The sequence below is a fragment of the Loxodonta africana genome, chromosome 27, assembly GCF_030014295.1.
Source record: "Loxodonta africana isolate mLoxAfr1 chromosome 27, mLoxAfr1.hap2, whole genome shotgun sequence".
Taxonomy (NCBI): domain Eukaryota; kingdom Metazoa; phylum Chordata; class Mammalia; order Proboscidea; family Elephantidae; genus Loxodonta; species Loxodonta africana.
The window spans coordinates 14,922,278-14,938,920 of record NC_087368.1 but is presented as its reverse complement, the minus strand read 5'-3'; the positions used below and the strand labels follow the sequence as shown (position 1 = coordinate 14,938,920).

The 16,643-nt window shown below is 45.9% G+C and overlaps 1 protein-coding gene across 1 annotated transcript in view; it reads right to left on the bottom strand.

The window, feature by feature from the left end:
* The window catches only part of GALNT15 (polypeptide N-acetylgalactosaminyltransferase 15), a 53,802-nt gene extending 43,451 nt beyond the window's left edge, over nucleotides 1–10,351 (bottom strand). The window contains exon 1 of the mRNA XM_003415742.4: nucleotides 9,807–10,351. Within this exon, the coding sequence (XP_003415790.1) occupies nucleotides 9,807–10,351 (545 nt within the window). The remainder of the gene's footprint in view (nucleotides 1–9,806) is intronic.
* Nucleotides 10,352–16,643: the final 6,292 nt, after the last annotated feature.

The following is a 16,643-nucleotide window of genomic DNA, read 5'->3' as shown; positions in this document are numbered from 1 at the left end:
TCCTTTTTACATAAAATTCGGTTGCTGTGAAGTCAATTCCAACTCACGGCAAGGTGATCCCATGTGTGTGAGAGTAGAACTGTGCTCCATAGGGTTTTCAATGGCTCATTTTCCAGAAGTAGATTGCCAGGCTTTTCTTCCAAGGTGCCTCTTGGTGAATTTTAACCTCCTATCTCAGCTGAGCAAGCTAACCACATGCACCACTCAGGGACTCCTAAAAACCAAACCCGCTGTCGTCAAGTTGATTCTGACTCATAGAGACTCTATAGGATCAGGTAGAACTGCTCCACAGGCTTCCACAGGCTTTCCGAATGACTGCCTCTTGGTCTATGTACAGGTTCCACATGAGCACAATTAAGTGTTCTGGAATTCCCATTCTTTGCAATGTTATCCATAGTTTGTTATGATCCACCCAGTCGAATGCTTTTGCATAGTCAATAAAACACAGGTAAACATCTTTCTGGTATTCTCTGCTTTTAGCCAAGATCCATCTGACATCAGCAGTGATATCCCTGGTTCCATGTCCTCTTCTGAATCCAGCTAGAATTTCTGGTAGTTCCCTGTCAATGTACTGCTGCAACCATTTTTGAATTATCTTCAGCAAAATTTTACTTGCGTGTGATATTAATGATATTATTCAATAATTTCTGCATTCTGTTGGATCACCTTTCTTTGAAAGGGGCACACATACGGATCTCTTCCAGTTGGTTGGCCAGGTAGCTGTCTTCGAAATTTCTTGGCATAGACGAGTGAACTCTTTCAGCGTTGCATCCTTTTGTTGAAACAACTCAGTTGGTATTCTGTAAATTCTTGGAGCCTTGTTTTTTGCCAGTGTCTTCAGAGGGCAGCTTGGGCTTCTTCCATCAGTACCATCAGTTCTTATCATATGCTACCTCCTGAAATGGTTGAACGCCAAGCAATTCTTTTTGGTACAGTGACTCTGTGTATTCCTTCCATCTTCTTTTGATGCTTTCTCCATTGTTTAGTATTTTCCCTGCAGAACCCTTCAATATTGAAACTTGCAGCTTGAATTTTCTTTTCAGTTCTTTCAGCTTAAGAAATGCTGAGCATGTTCTTCCCTTTTGGTTTTCTAACTTTAGGTCTTTGCACATTTCATCATAATAATTTACTTTGTCTTCTTGAGCTGCCCTTTGAAATCTTGTGTTCAGCTCTTTTACTTCTTCATTTCTTCCTTTCACTTTAGCTACTCTACCTTCAAGAGCAAGTTTCAGAGTCTTTTCTGATATCTATTTTGGTCTTTGCTTTCTTTCCTGTCTTTTTAATGACCTCTTGCTTTCTTCATGTATGATGTCCTTGATGTCATCCCACAAGTCATCTGGTCTTCAGTCATTAGTATTCAATGAGTGAAATCTATTCTTGAGATGGTCTCTAAATTTAGGTGGAATTATACTAATGGCCATACTTTGGCTTTCATAGATTTTTTTCTAATTTTCTTCAGCTTCAGCTTGAACTTGCTTATGAACAATTGATGGTCAGTCCCACAGTCAACTCCTGACCTTGTTCTGACTGATGATATTGAGCTTTTCCATCATCTTTTTCAACAGATGTAGTCAATTTGATTCCTGCATATTCCATCTGGTGAGATCCACATGTATAGTCACTGTTCATGTTGTTGAAAAATGTAACTGCCAGAAGAAGTCGTTGGTGTTGCAAAATTCTACCAACTACTGATCTTCCTTCTTTGTTTTCAACTTGTGCATTCCAATTGCTAGTAATTATCAATGCAGCCGGATTATATGTTTGATTAATTTCAGACTGCAGAAGTTGGTAAAAATCTTCAATTTCTTCAACTCTGGCCTTAGTGGTTAGTGTGTAAATTTGAATAGTAATCCTATTAACTGGTCTTCCTTGTAGGTGTATGAATGTTATCCTATCAGTGACAGCGTTGTACTTCAGGGTAGATCTTGAAATGTTCTTTTTGACAATGAATGCAACACCATTTCTCTTCAATTTGTCATAGTATACCATATGATTGTCGGATTCAAAATGGCCAATACCAGTCCGTTTCAATTCACTACTGCCTAGGATATTAATGTTTATGCATTCTATTTCATATTTGGTGATTTCCAATTTTCCTAGATTCATACGTCATATATTCCACGTTCCTATTATTAATGAATGCTTGCAGCTCTTTCTTCTCATTTTAATTTGTGCCACATCAGCAAATGAGGTCCTGAAATTTGACTCCATCCACATCACTAAGATCAACTCTACTTTGAGGAAGAAGCTCTTCGCCAGTCGTATTTTGAGTGCCTTCCAACTTCTTTTTTTTTTTTTTCCAACTTCAGGGGCTCATCTTCCAGCACTAGATCAGACAATGTTCTGCTGCTGTTCATAAGGTTCACAATGTTCTCAGCAGTAGACCACCATGTCCTTCTTCCTAGTCTGTCTGAGTCTGGAAGCTCCACTGAAACCTGTCCACCATGGTTGACCCTGCTGGCATTTGAAATACCGGTGGCATTGCTTCCAATATCACAGCAAAATATCAAGCCATCACAGTAAGTCAAACTGACAGACAGGTGGGGAAGTACTCTTAAAAGGGCCTAAATCCATGCTTCTTAACCTGGTTGCACAGTAGAATCACTTGGAGAGCGATTCCCAGAGAATTTTATCTCATTGGTGGGGCAGGAACTCCACATGATGACTTATAAAACTCTCCAGTGGATTCAAATGTGCAGCCAGAATTGTGAACCATGGGCTTCACCAGCATTTCCCAGACTTTAACATGAATATACATCACCTAGGAGATCTTGTTTAAACAGAGATTTTTATTTAGTAGTCTGAGCAGGGTCTGAGATTCTGCATTTCTGATGCTGCTGGTCTGAGAACCACACTTTGAGTGGCACTGGGGTAAATAATAGCAGATTTCCTTAGTAATTAAAAAAGAAAATTTGCAGGTTGACCATCTCCATTTGAACCCTCAAGGCCAGTCTGGGTTTATACCAAAGCACAAAGCAAGACTCTGCCACACTGGTTACTGTGAGCACATTCGATCCCAAAGTATTATACTCAGTTCAGTCTATGCCATGACCTCATTGAGGGGTGATGGATCCAGTGGGGAGATCTGGGGTAGGTGCTGACCCTGACCATGGCTCCACTGGACTCTGAGGGCCAGAAGCTTGGAGCTTGTGGTTTCCTTTCAAGACTCGGCCAAGAAGGCTCAGAACCCATTCATACTGACCATACCAGGTGTTTTTTCTTACCAGGGTGAGCTGAGCTCTGGCCTTACCTATTCCTGCTCCTGTGCTCTCCTCCCTCTGTCCCCCAGGGCTGTGTCCACCTTCTTGGGTTAATTGACGCCCTATCAGCTGTCTTCTCTCTCTTTTGCAGCCCCAGCTATCAGAACCGACAAGGGGTAGGGGGTCATCCTGGGGTGACTTACTTCCTGGTAGGACGGATGCTCTGCAGGGAACTGAATGGACCAGCATGGATTGCAGCACCACCTTCTCCTTGACAACAAAGCTGCTGCCAAAATGATTCTCCCTGCCTCTGCCCCTTCCCCTGTCCCTGTCCCTACCCCTGTGTAGCTTCAGGTAGGAAGGAACAAAGAAGAAGATACCTCTTTTCTACCATTCCCCATTGGCTCTAAAGAGCAGATCAACAACCTGGCACCTTGCAGGCCTGGTTCTCAACCCTGGCTGCACATTAGATTCACCTGGGAAGATGTAAAACCTCCAGACACCTAGACCTCACCCCAGAACAATTACATAAGAATCTCTAGAAGTGGGACCTCTAGAAGTGGGACCTGGGCTTCAGTAGTTATTAAGACTTTCCAGATAATTCCAATGTGTATCCAAATTCATGAACTGATGAGTTAGCAGCCCCAAGGGGCAGGAAATAAATGTTTAGTCAGATAAAGGACAGTGTCGTGTCCACAGCTGCCTGCTCCATTTTTCCCCCATCTCTCCAACTCTGTCTTGGCCCTTTACTCAAGAATATGATAAGGCCGACATCTGTATGAAATTTAATACTGAAAAGAATCATCACACGTTTTGTCTCATTTAATCTACAGCCCTGTGCGGAAGGGTTATAATCATCCCCATTTTATAGCTGAGGAAAATAAGGCCCAAAGAAGTTGAGTGATTTGCACCAGGTCACACAGTAAGAGTTAGTGGAGGACTCTTATCCAGGTCCACTGTTCTATGGGCCTATGAGTTAGTCAGTCAGGACCAAATTGCCTACTGTGATGGGGAGACCAGCCAGTTGTGGGTATATAAACGAGGGAAACCTGGGCCAAACCATAAACACAAATCATAAGTTGATAGAAGCAGGCAGCACACAGCCAACTGCCGCTGAGCTGACATTTACTTAAAGTATAAAACCCCGGGACATGAGGGGGATTGCGTTCCTCTCTGCCCCCTTCTCTATTTTCCAATTCCAGTACTACCTGCCCCCCATGGAACCTTCCCAGACTCTACTGTCCCCCACTGGCTTTCTATACCTGTGGTTCCCCAAACTGTCTGGCATTGGCTTTTAGAAATTCAGACTACTAGGCTCAACCCCAACTATGGAATCAGAGTCTCCAGTGGTGGAGTCTGAAAATCTCTATTTTTAATACGCAATCCAGGGGAATCTGATGTGTACAAAATTTGGAGAACTGGTAATCTAGCCCCTTGCTGCTCAAAAGTGTGGTCTGTGGCTCAGCAGTGTCAGCATCACTTGGGAGCTTGTTCGAAAAGTGACATCTTGGGCCCCAGCCCTGACCTGCTGAATCAGACCCTATTTTAACAGGCTTCACAGGTGATTTGCACACACCTTTTCAGAAACACTGCTCTGGCCAACCTGTTTGACACAAAGCGTGTTCTTTAGAGTAGTGCTTCTCAAAGTGTGGTCTCCAGATCAGCAGCACCAGCATCACCTGGGAATTTGTTAGACATGCAGATTCCCAGGCCCCACCTCCAGCTGTCCCTGAGTCAGAAACTACAGAGATGGAGGCTGGGAATCTGTATGTTAGCAAGCACTGTCCAGGTGTTCTGATGTAGGCTCAAGTTTGAAAGCTACTGCCCGCACGTAAAGATTACCAAGCACTTTCTCACACGGAGCCTCTTTGATCTTGGGAACCAATTGCCCCTACACTGGATGCCCGGATGGTCAAAGGAGATCTTGGGACAGAAGAGCTTTAAAAACCATGGATGCTACATCAGGCTAAATGGGCGAGACTTGCTCCTTCCTGCCCTCTTTTTTGACAGCTGCTTTGAAGGGTTGAATTAATCCTAGTCCTCAGTTGGTGGCGTATTTTCATCTTTGGTCTATCACAGGCCCTTGTCTTTATTTAATTTATATATTAATATTAGTATCTATTCCCTTTATTTAATTTATATATTCATAGTAATATATATTAATATTCACTTTTGTCCCCACCTCCACTCCCATGACCCGCTCTCCCAAGATCTCCTCATCCACAGCACAACCATCCCAGTGAATGTAATACTTCTTTTATTTCTTCTCGTGAAGAGCCTGCTGGTTAGTGCCAATGGACTTTACAATTTCCCCCATGGTATTGTGCTATAGACTTCTTCCTGTGACCTGCTTTCTCACTCAGCATGGTATTTTTAAGGTCTCCCTTCATCGTTGAGTGCACACTGAGCCTGTTGCTTCGAATTACCATCTAGCATTTCATAGGGTATGTCCACCTCCTCCATTGTTCTATGCTGAGAGGCACCCAGATGGCTTCCGACCCCTTAGTACCACCAGTGCTGTGATGAGCACCCTTCTATATGTCTCCTCATCAACCTGTGTGAGTTCTCCCACTTTACTGACGGAAACGTTCGAAATGCTTCTATCCCAAGTAACTCTCCCAAAGCCCGGGTCTGGTAAGTGGCAGAAAGTATGGTGGTTAAGAGCATGACTTTGGTGTTAGACACACCTGATCAGGTAACCTGAGACCAGTGCCTTTATCTTTCTGTGCCTCCTTTTCTTATCCATAGAGTGAAGACGATCATATTACCTAGCTTATAGGGTTGATGGAAACCTTGGTAGCATAGTGGTTAAGAGCTACGGCTGCTAATCAAAAGGCTGGCAGTTCGAATCCACCAGGCGCTCCTTAGAAACTCTATGGGGCAGTTCTACTCTGTCCTATAGGGTCACTATGAGTTGAAATCAACTCAACAGCAACAGGTTTTGTTGTTGTTGTTGTTTTTAATAGGGTTGATCTGAATATTAAATGGATGAAAATAATTTAGCACAGTCTCTGGTACAGAGAAAATACTCAGTAAATGTTGGCCACGATTTTACCTCTCTTTCCGGAAGCTTTCTTTTGATCTCTCTCAGATTGATTTTTTGATTTTTGGTTTCACATTATTGGTAACTTTCATTGCATGCCCCCTTTGGAAATTAACCTCCAGGTATGACACTAAAGGTGTCAGAAAAGGCCTATGGTCTGGAAGAAGGGGAACCCTCAGAGTTCAGGACTGATTGGGGTTTTGGTGTAGAAATTGGGGCCAGTAGGTCTTGTCTGGGTTGGTAGATGAGGATGGACCTGCAAAAGGCCCTGGAGTCCGATATCTGGGTGCGGCCGGGTAATATTACCCAGGACTCTACGGCATGAGGCAGAGACTCCCAGAGTGTTCTAGTGTTCTCCAGGCCCTGAGTGGGAAAGTAGCAGTGCAGGGCCCCGCACACAGTGGATGCTTACTATATGGAGGTTTTTTTTTTTTTTTTTAATGTGCTGTATTTTGATTGGAAACCCTGGTGGCATAGCGGTTAAGTGCTACGGCTGCTAGCCAAAAGGTCGGCAGTTCGAATCCGCCAGGTGCTCCTTGGAAACTTTATGGGGCAGTTCTACTCTGTCCTGTAGGGTGGCTATGAGTCGGAATTGACTCGACGGCAACGGCTTTGGTTTGGTTTTGGTATTTTTATTCAGTTTGTAAAGTGGTAGGAGGAGACGCATCCTATCAACCTTGAGAGAGGTGGGAGCTGGCGCCTTGCTTTTCAGGGAATCCCTTGCGTATCCTGGAGTGTTGTCAGGAAGGAGAAGTCCCAACTGCAGATGAGGGAGACAGCCAATGCCTGGGGGGCACAGGCCGCAGAGACAGGCTACGGCCAGCAGAGGGCGCCACACACCTCTGGACAAAGCTGGGGGCTGTCCAGTGAAAGCTGCGAGCTGAGGGCGAGGGTAAAGGTTTACTTGGCATTGAGGGGCTTCCCAACAGCAGCACAGACAACGCAGCAGGACTTTCAGGGCTAAAGCCACCGAGACAGTCCTGGTCAAATGGGGAGGAGTTACCACCCTAGCTGGAGGAGACTCTGGACGTAGGGCTGGAAAAAACAACTACTGAAGTGGTGCACGCACATACATGCATAGACACATCTGCACATCACACACACACACACACACAGGCATCACACAACCATGCATGTCATACCACATACAAAATATACAACACACACGTACACATGTGCCACCCACACAGCACGTTTACGGCATACATAAACAACACATGTATTGCACACCCACACAATACAAATGCACGAACATCACACACATGCAACACACAACACAGCACACATGCACACACCACACAAACATGCACAATAAACACTACATCACAACATATATGTTGACCACATGCATAATATGCATGCACAGTGCACCACGTGTGTAACACACATATGCACATCAACACATGTGTACAACGTACACACATGCACAAAACACACATATGCACAGCACACAACTCACACATGTGCATACCACACCACATATGCACCATACACACATCAGATAGGTACCACACATGTGCACCACACACGTACTATATACACAACACACATGCAGTGCACAGCACAGTTCTATACACACAACACAGTGCACACACAACACACACATGCACACACATACACAATGTACCCACAAATATGTATGTGTACAACACATTTGCACAATGCAGACACACAGTCACACACACACACACACACACGTTTGGCATCCAGAGACCCTCTCATTCAAGGCAATGTTTCTTATTGGCAAAATGGGGACACTCATTCTTGCTCTAGGCTAATGAGAAAATATAGCAAAAGACTCTTGAAAGCTATATATCCATTCGTTATTCAGCAACCATTTCTTTGCTGTCTGCTGGGCATTGGGGTGTACAAAACAGACTGAGCCCAGACCTTCCACAGAGCCCACAGCATGCCAGGAGAAGCAGACACTGACAAAATAAATACGTCAAAGACTACTAGCTTCAGCTGTAACAAGGGCTACCAATCAAAACTCCGGGGTGAAAAGAGAGCATCAGACTGAGGTCCTGGCCTGCTGCTTGGGGGAGGCGGAGTGGACCTGGGAGTTTCCTGAAAAGAGATCACTAAACTAAGACCTGAAGTCCCAGTGGCAGGCAAGGTGAGTGAGGAGCTTACAGCACAAGATTTAAGGAGGCACTCAGTCTCAGGGGTTGACCCTGCATTTGCCCAACCCTGAGAGTGAGCATTTCCTTAAATTTTGCACTCCAGGCATGCCTCACTCACCCTAGCATCACCATGGCCCTGCCAAGGACTCTGACCTGAGGAGTGTAGACGTTTCACCTAAGGGGTTAGAGAGGGTTTGCTTCCCAGGAGCATGTCTGGGCTCTGGGAAGGATAACAGGTTACAGGCAAAGGACCTAGATTGGGCCAACTAACTGGGGTGGGTGGCAGGCTGCTTGGGGGAGGGGAGATGGACCTAGAACTTCCTGAAAAAGAGCTCTTTAAACTAAGACCTGAAGTCCAAATAGCGGGGTCCTGATAAGGTGAGGGAGTGAGGCATTGCCCCCTGTTATCTCCTGGCTGGTATCCAGGCCCACCTCCTTGCGGCCAGCCAAGGTGGTGGTGGTGTAGGGTTTGGGAGAGTATAGAAAGTGCCAACAACCTCCCTGGACGTAGCTCTGCTGTATGCCTCCACACCCTCAGCTTCCCTCCTTGGGTTGGGGCCACCTTGCTGGGTTAGGCTGCAGTCAGCACAGTATTCTACCTCCTGGGCACTGGCACTATTCCCTTAATCTAAAAAAAACCAGCTTGTCCTGGAAGGTGGCATAGAGAGATGGTTAAGGCAGACTAGGGCTGGACTATATATTTATTATTATAACTGGAGCTGGACTGGGTGGGTTCAAATCCCTGCTTTGCACTTACTAGCTGTGTGACTGTGGGAAAGTTACTTGGCCTCTCTGTGCCTTATTTCCATAGTGTAAAATAGACATGATGAAAATAGTATGAGTTGTAAGGATGCTGTGAGTAAATACAGGACAAACTCTTGGATTAAAGCCTGGTATGTGGCAAGAGCCACATAAACATTAGCTGCGATTGTTATTTTGATCCAAGATAAAAGCAAACACCAGCAACAATCATAATGTCAAAATGTACCAGAGTCAGAGTGTTAAGACTTGGAGGTGCTGGAACTGCCTTACAGAACATCTGTTCTAACTCTCCTTTTGCCTTGTAGATGAAGCTATTGGACCAGGTAACCCAGAGACAGAAGGGCCAGAACCCAGGACAGGGAAGAGAATGAACAAGCCAGGGTTCCTCATTTTCTGTTCTCAGGGTCAGTGGTTCTCCCCCAGAGGACTTGTTAAATGCAGACCACTGGGCCCCAGCCATGGTTTCTGATTTAGCAGATCATGGGTGGGGCCCAAGAATCTGCATTTCTAACCAGTTCCCAGGTGATGTTGCTGCTGCCCCTGGTCCAGGGACCACACACTGAGAATCACCGCTCTAAGGACAGTGGAGGCAGAGTGCAGAGAGTTTGCATCCCTGAGTTGGCTGCCACCCGATTGCCCCCCAGTAGCGGGGGAAGGGAAAGCAAGGGCCTTACTTACAGCGGGTGCCGTACTTCGGGCAGGGCCCTCCGCAGGGGCATGCGGGCACTGAGTGCCCCTGTGAGGCCTTGGGGATCCAGGCTGAGCGGGGTAAGCTCTTCTTCTTCAGAGACCTCCCCATCCTCCTCCTCGGCCCCCCAGTCCCTCTCTGGGGCCTCCTCGTCCTGTCTCTTGCTCGGCTGCTTTATGAGCCTGTAGCGCCCACCTCTCCTGCCCTGGCTCTGGTTCCTTCTGACCCTGGGTGAGGACACAGCCACCAGGAGCTGATCCTCCCGCAGTGAGATCAAGGGGGGCAGGCCCTCCAGGAGGCCGTACTCTTGGCCGTCATCCTCGGCCTCCAGCACCCATTCCTGGGATTCCCCCAAGTCCAGGCGGTCCCCAGGCTCAGGGCTGTGCCCACCGGCCTGGGCTGTGCCTGCCTGGTGCAGGGCCTGCGGGGGAGGGTGCAGCACGGCCACCATCAGCAGCACAGATCCCAGCATCAGGAGAAGGAGCAGGAGCTGCCCTCTGCAAAGTCCATGCCGGCATCGCTTCCTTAAGAGCATGTTGCTGGAACTTGCCAGATGCAACAGGTCATGTTGTTCAACTTGGCTTCTTGTCCTGCTCCAGGTGCCTTCAAGCTGCGGCAGAACCCGAGTTCCTGGTTCCACCTGGGAGCTCTTTGCCTCTCACTTAACCTGTTTCTTTCTTTCCATCTCACATTTGCAAACAGCGTGTGCAAGATGCACTTCCACTTGCTATCAGAAAGCCACAGGACCCAGGTTCCTCCCCAGGTTTGCACTGGGTGGACTTGTCTAATTGCCTCTGAAAGCCCATTCACAGGGACTTCGAATGGAAAAGTTTGCCCCCTTGCGCCCCCTTTTTTCTTCTCGGGGGAAATAGTTATTCCATTCTGCTCAGGTGTTTAGTCCCACGTGTTTTGTTGGCCCCCCTCGCATGAGTGCTCAGGTTGCTAAGAGATGTCTTGGGTGAGCTGATGGGTCCTTAGTCCAGCAGAGCTGACAGCCGTCCCCTTTTGGACGCTTCCAGTTGGGCCAGATCAACAGATGTGAAGGCGGCAGGCAGTGTCTGGTTTCCTTTCACACAGAGCTCCTCACTCAGGCTCAGCGGAGAGCCCTCTGCCAGACACAACCCAGAGCCAAGCACGAGTCTTGTTCTTGGTCCTAATGCCCTCACTGTTCCTGGGCTTTGGCATGATCTGAGGAACACAACTCCTGAGAAAATAAAAGCCGTCATTGCTAGAACCAAATCAAAAAGGAACATCCCAGGAGTTCAGATTTGAACCTCACTCATAGGAAGAATTCTTTCCCCACCCCAAGGGGCAGGAAAGAGTGTTCCCTCCTGGTTTCACCATGGTTGCACTCGTGACATGGAAGCAAGAAACTAGTTGTCCATTGGCAGCTTCAGCCTCCCAGATGTGACTGGGCTGCCAGGCCGGACTCTGATCACTTCTGAGTACCACTGTCCCAGTCCCTCTGAAAATGGTGGGAGGTTTGGGACAGATGCTTTTGTAAGTCCCCTCCTTTCCCACAAGAACAACTGAATGCCCATTGTGTCCTGGCCATGGAGGGTGACACGGAACAGGAGTGGCATCTGCTTCTGTCCCAAAACTTCCTTCATTGAAACAACAAATGTCTACTGAGCACCTACTGTGTGACAAAACTCTTGTGGGGGCTGAGGGTACACTAATGAATGATATGGAAAAAAATGTGTGCCTCGTGGAGCTTACATTCTACGTGGGGAGAGAGAGAATTAAAACATAGAGTGGATCAGATGGTGATAAGGGCTAAGGGAAAAGATAAAGCAGGGAAGGAGGCTGGGGAGCATGGTGGGAGGGGGCTGCCAATAGACAGATGGTGAGGAATGGTTTCTCAGATAAGTTAGCATTTGTATAAAGACAGAAGGAGGTGGGGGAGAGAGCTGGCCAGCTATCTGGGGGACCAGCATTTGGGGCAGAGAGAACAACATATGCAGAGGTTCTGAGGTAGGGTGTGCCTGGCTTGTTGGAGGGACAGCAAGGGGCCAGTGTGGCTGGAACAGAGTGGGTGAGGTGGAGTGTGATGGAAAATGAGATCAGAGAGGTAATGGGGGTAGAGGGAGAGGTTCACGTAGGGTCTTGGAGGGCATTGTAGGGACTTTGGCTTTTACTCTGAGTGAGATGGAAGCCCTTGGAGAGTTTTGAGCAGAGAAGTGACACAATCTGCTTGTGTTTTAACTGGATCACTCTGGCTGCTATGTTGAGATTAGAGAGTAGGGGAGCAAATGGCAGAAGCAGGAAGACCATCTAAGACATTATTGCACTGAGAGATGATAAGGGCTTGGACCAAAGTGCCATCAGTGGAGGTGCTGAGAAGAAGACAAATTCTGGATGGATTTTAAGGAAGAACCTATGGGATTTGCTGATGAATTGATGTGGGTGTGAGAGAAAGGGAGGAGTCAAGGTTGACTCCAAGGTTTTGGACTGAGCAGTTGAAGAAGACAGTTGTCATCAACTGAGATGGGGAAGACGAGGAGAAGTAGGTAGAATGAAGTGGGTATCAGTGGCTCAGTTTGGGACACATGAAGTTTGAGATTTCTTTTAGACATCCAAGGAGAAAAGAAGTACAGGCAGTTAGCTGGAGCTCAGGAGAGAGGTCTGGACTGCAGATACAAAGCTGGATGGCAGCAGTACGTACATGGTGTTTAAAGCCCTGAGATCTGAGATCACCCAGGGGTTGAGTGTGTAGATAGGAAGAAGAGAGAACTGGGAGTGAGTGTAGATAGGAAAGAGGACAGAACCAGAATGCTCAGAGTTCTTGGGCTTCTGGTCTGGGATTCTTGGTTCCACTTCAAAATAAGCCAGATCCAAAGAACTCTGAGCATTCTGGTTCTGTCCTCAACCCAGATGTAGACCATGGGTTCCTTCCAAAACTTGTAGCATCCTCATCTAAAATCTGAGTTGTCTCAGAGCTCAGACAGGTAAGACAATGAACACTTCAGTTGGATGGCCATTGTTGTTGTTGTTAATTGCTGTCGAGCTGATTCCAACTCATGGCGACCCCAGGTGTGCAGAATAGAACTCCTCCATATGGTTTTCAAGGCTATGGCCTTTGAGAAGCAGATCACCAGGCCTGTCTTCTGAATTGCCTCTAAATGGATTTAAAGTGCCAACATTTTGGCTAGCAGTCTAGCACTTAACCACCAGTACCACCCAGGAAAGCCTTTGGGGTTGCTGTATCTCGCTTCCTTTAGCTTTTCATCTACTTGTTTTTTGTTTCATAGACCTCAATACCTTTGGTGTTGAAAAGTCTCTATTTGCCTAGAAAGAAAAGTTTGGTGTTTTTGGTTCAGTTGGGTAGCAAGTTAAAGTGTCTGGGCAAATCAGAGTCTGAGAGCCTTTATAAAGGAACGGTGGAAATCAGTTAGTAAGACAGTCTGCAATTTAATGGAAGGTTGGCCCAGGCAATTCAAGAGGATTTCATCAATAGGTATCAGACTGGTCACTGTTCTGATTCCCATCCTAAGCTGAGGTGAAGAGAAGAGCAAGAAATAAGGAAGGTGGGGAAGCAACTTCCCAAAGAATTTAACCACAGGTGTGACTTTTGTTTGACTGAGTTACATATATGAGGATGGCTGTTTGCTCACTGGTCTCCCCTAATTACGGTAGCTCTGTCTTTGTCTCTCCCATAGCCATCACAGTGTCTGGCTCAGCAACACATAGTTGCCAAATAAATGGCTGTCAGAGATACGATAAGATGTACAATCTACATTATGCACTAAATGAGTTGTTAATGACAAGGTAACACCCTGGGATTGTTACCAATGTTTGATCTTAGAAATGTAAGGGAAATAGAAGGTCATTTCACTGAGTTCCAGACAGCCAACCCCGTCCCTTTCCTCAGGCTACCTCAGAGAACCATGCCTGACGGTGACCATTACAGGGTGAATTGTGTCTTCCCTAAAAAGATATGTTGAAGTCCTAACCCCTGGTACCTGTTTGGAAATCGGGTCCTTGAAGGTGTTATCAGATTAACATGAGGTCATACTGGAGTAGAGTGGCTTGTAATCCAATCTGAGTAGTATCCTTATAAAAGAGGAGAAGAGGCACTGAGAGACAGACATGGGAACGATGGCTATGTTAAGATACATCTACAAGCCAAGGAACACCTGGGGCTACTGGAAGCTGGAGTGACAAAGGACTTCCTCTAGAGACTTTGGAGGAGTATGGCCCGGCTGACACATTGATTTGGACTCCTGGGCTCTAGAACCGTGAGACAATAAATTTCTGTTCTTAAAGTCACCCACCTTGTATGATATCACAGCAGCAGTTGGAAACTAATCCACTGGCCCACTGTACTTCCCAGCTCTCTGATACAACCCAGACCACTCTGCTTTCCTTTTTGTCACTCTGGGCTTGGATTGTACTGGGAGAAATAACAGTACCAATGATCAGGGTCTGACTTTGTGTCTAAAAGGCCCAGTGGTGAGCAATGACATGGGGCTAACTTGGTGAGGACTGGCATCCATGACGTTTGTAAGTATGTTTTCTGTGCCCAACCATGACCAGCAAGGCCATCATCAAAAGCAAAGGTAACCAAGAATATATGCCTTGCCATGCCTACAATCTCTAAAAAAGACCCAGGTATGACCACACAGATGCAATTCTTCTTCTCTGGTGAGGTTAGAGGTAGCGGTAGACTCAGAGAACCTAGGAATGGAGAGAAGAGAACATATAGGAAATGAGCACTTTCACACTTCATTTCCAGTGGACAAACATCTATTGAAACTTACTAAGAGTTAGGCAATGGGCTAGGCTCTAGGAGCATAAAAGTGAATAGAACACTCCACTCTTGAGTTGCTGGTAATCTAATGAGGGCACAGACCTATAAACATTGTAGTAAGAGCTGTAACAGAGTGTACAATTTGGGTTAGGAAGGCTTCCTGGATGAGGTGCTACTTGGTGGAGGAGGACAATGAAGATGAAGCCAAGTAGGAGGAAGAGGGAAGTGACCAACTTTCCCAATTTTCCCAGGACTGAGGAGGATTCATGGGACACCGAACTTTCAGTTTTAAGACTGTGACAGTCCTGGGCAAACTGGGACAAGCTGATCACCCTAGGAGAGGCTAGAAGGACCTACGAGAGTTAGAGCAAAATATTTGCTGGAAGAGATGGGGAGAAAGCCATTTGAGGAGGAAACCCTATGAGCAAAGATAATCAAACAGGAGGTCCAAGGGAGAAGATGACCACCAGAAGGGTAAGAGGGGCAGAATCATGGTATGTTGTACATGATCCCAGGAAGTACCAATAAAGAAGTGGGAATGTGAGACAAGGAAGGGAAGGAAGCCAGGCTTCAATGAGCAGATTACCACTGTGGGCAGTCTGGAGCATGACTCAGAATTGTTCCATCGAAGGGGCAAGGAATCTGGTGCATTCATCTGCCAACTCCTGTCAGTCGTTGGTGGACAGTCCAGGAGTAATTCACTCTCCAGTATTTCTGGGCTTGCTATGCTCAGGCAAAAAGCCGTTAAGGGAAAATTGCAGATACTTGCAGTGGGAAGCCATGGGATTTGCTGCCGCAGATCGGTGAGTGCCAAGGGGCTATAGACGGGGCATCGACAGCAGTGATCTTGGCTACAGTAACACAGAGCCTTGCTACTTGGAGTGTGGTCCTCCAACGTGCCCCATTAGCATCACTTGGAGTTTGTTAGTAGAAATGCAAATTTTTAGGCTCTTCTCAGACTTACTGAAGCTGAATCTATGAGGCTGGGGTGCAAGAATCTGTGCTTTAACAAGCTGGCCAGGTGCTTATAGTACATACTAAGGTTTGAGAGCACTCTCACAAAAAAAGAAAATTACAGACCTATATCCCTCATGAACTGAGATGCAAAAATCCTCAACAAAATTCTAGCCAATAGAATTCAACAATATATCAAAAAAATAATTCGCCATGACCAAGTGGGATTCATATCGGGTATGCAGGGATGGTTTAACATTAGAAAAACAATTCATGTAATCCATCACATAAATAAAACAAAAAACAAGAACCACATGATCTTATCAATTGTTGCAGAAAAGGCATTTGACAAAGTTCAACACCCATTCATGATAAAAACTTTCAGCAAAATAGGAATAGAAGGAAAATTCCTCAGCATAATAAAGGGCATTTATGCAAAGCCAACAGCCAACATCTTCCTAAATGGAGAGTGTCTGAAAGCATTCCTCTTGAGAACAGGAACCAGACAAGTGTGCACTTTATCATCACTCTTATTAAACATTGTACTGGAGGTCCTAGCCAGAGCAATTAGGCTAGATAAAGAAATAAAGGGCATCCAGATTGGTAAGGAAGAAGTAAAAGTATCTCTATTTGCAGATGACATGATCTTATACACAGAAAACCCTAAGGAATCCTCAAGAAAACTACTGAAACTAATAGAAGAGTTCAGCAGATTATCAAGATACAGGATAAACATAAAAAAATCAGTTGGATTCCTCTACACCAACAAAAAGAACATTGAAGAGGAAATCACCAAATCAATACCATTTACAGTAGCCCCCAAGAAGATAAAATACTTAAGAATAAATCTGACCTATACAAAGAAAACTACAAGACACTACTTCAAGAAACCAAAAGAGACCTACATAAGTGGAAAAACGTACCTTGCTCATGGATAGGAAGACTTAACATTGTAGAAATGTCTGTTCTACCAAAAGCAATCTATAGATAAAATGCAATTCTGATGCAAATTCCAACGACATTTTTTAATGAGATGGAGAAACAAATCACCAACTTGATATGGAAGGGAAAGAGACCCTGGTTAAATAAAGCATTACTGAAAAAGAAGAACAAAGTGGGAGGC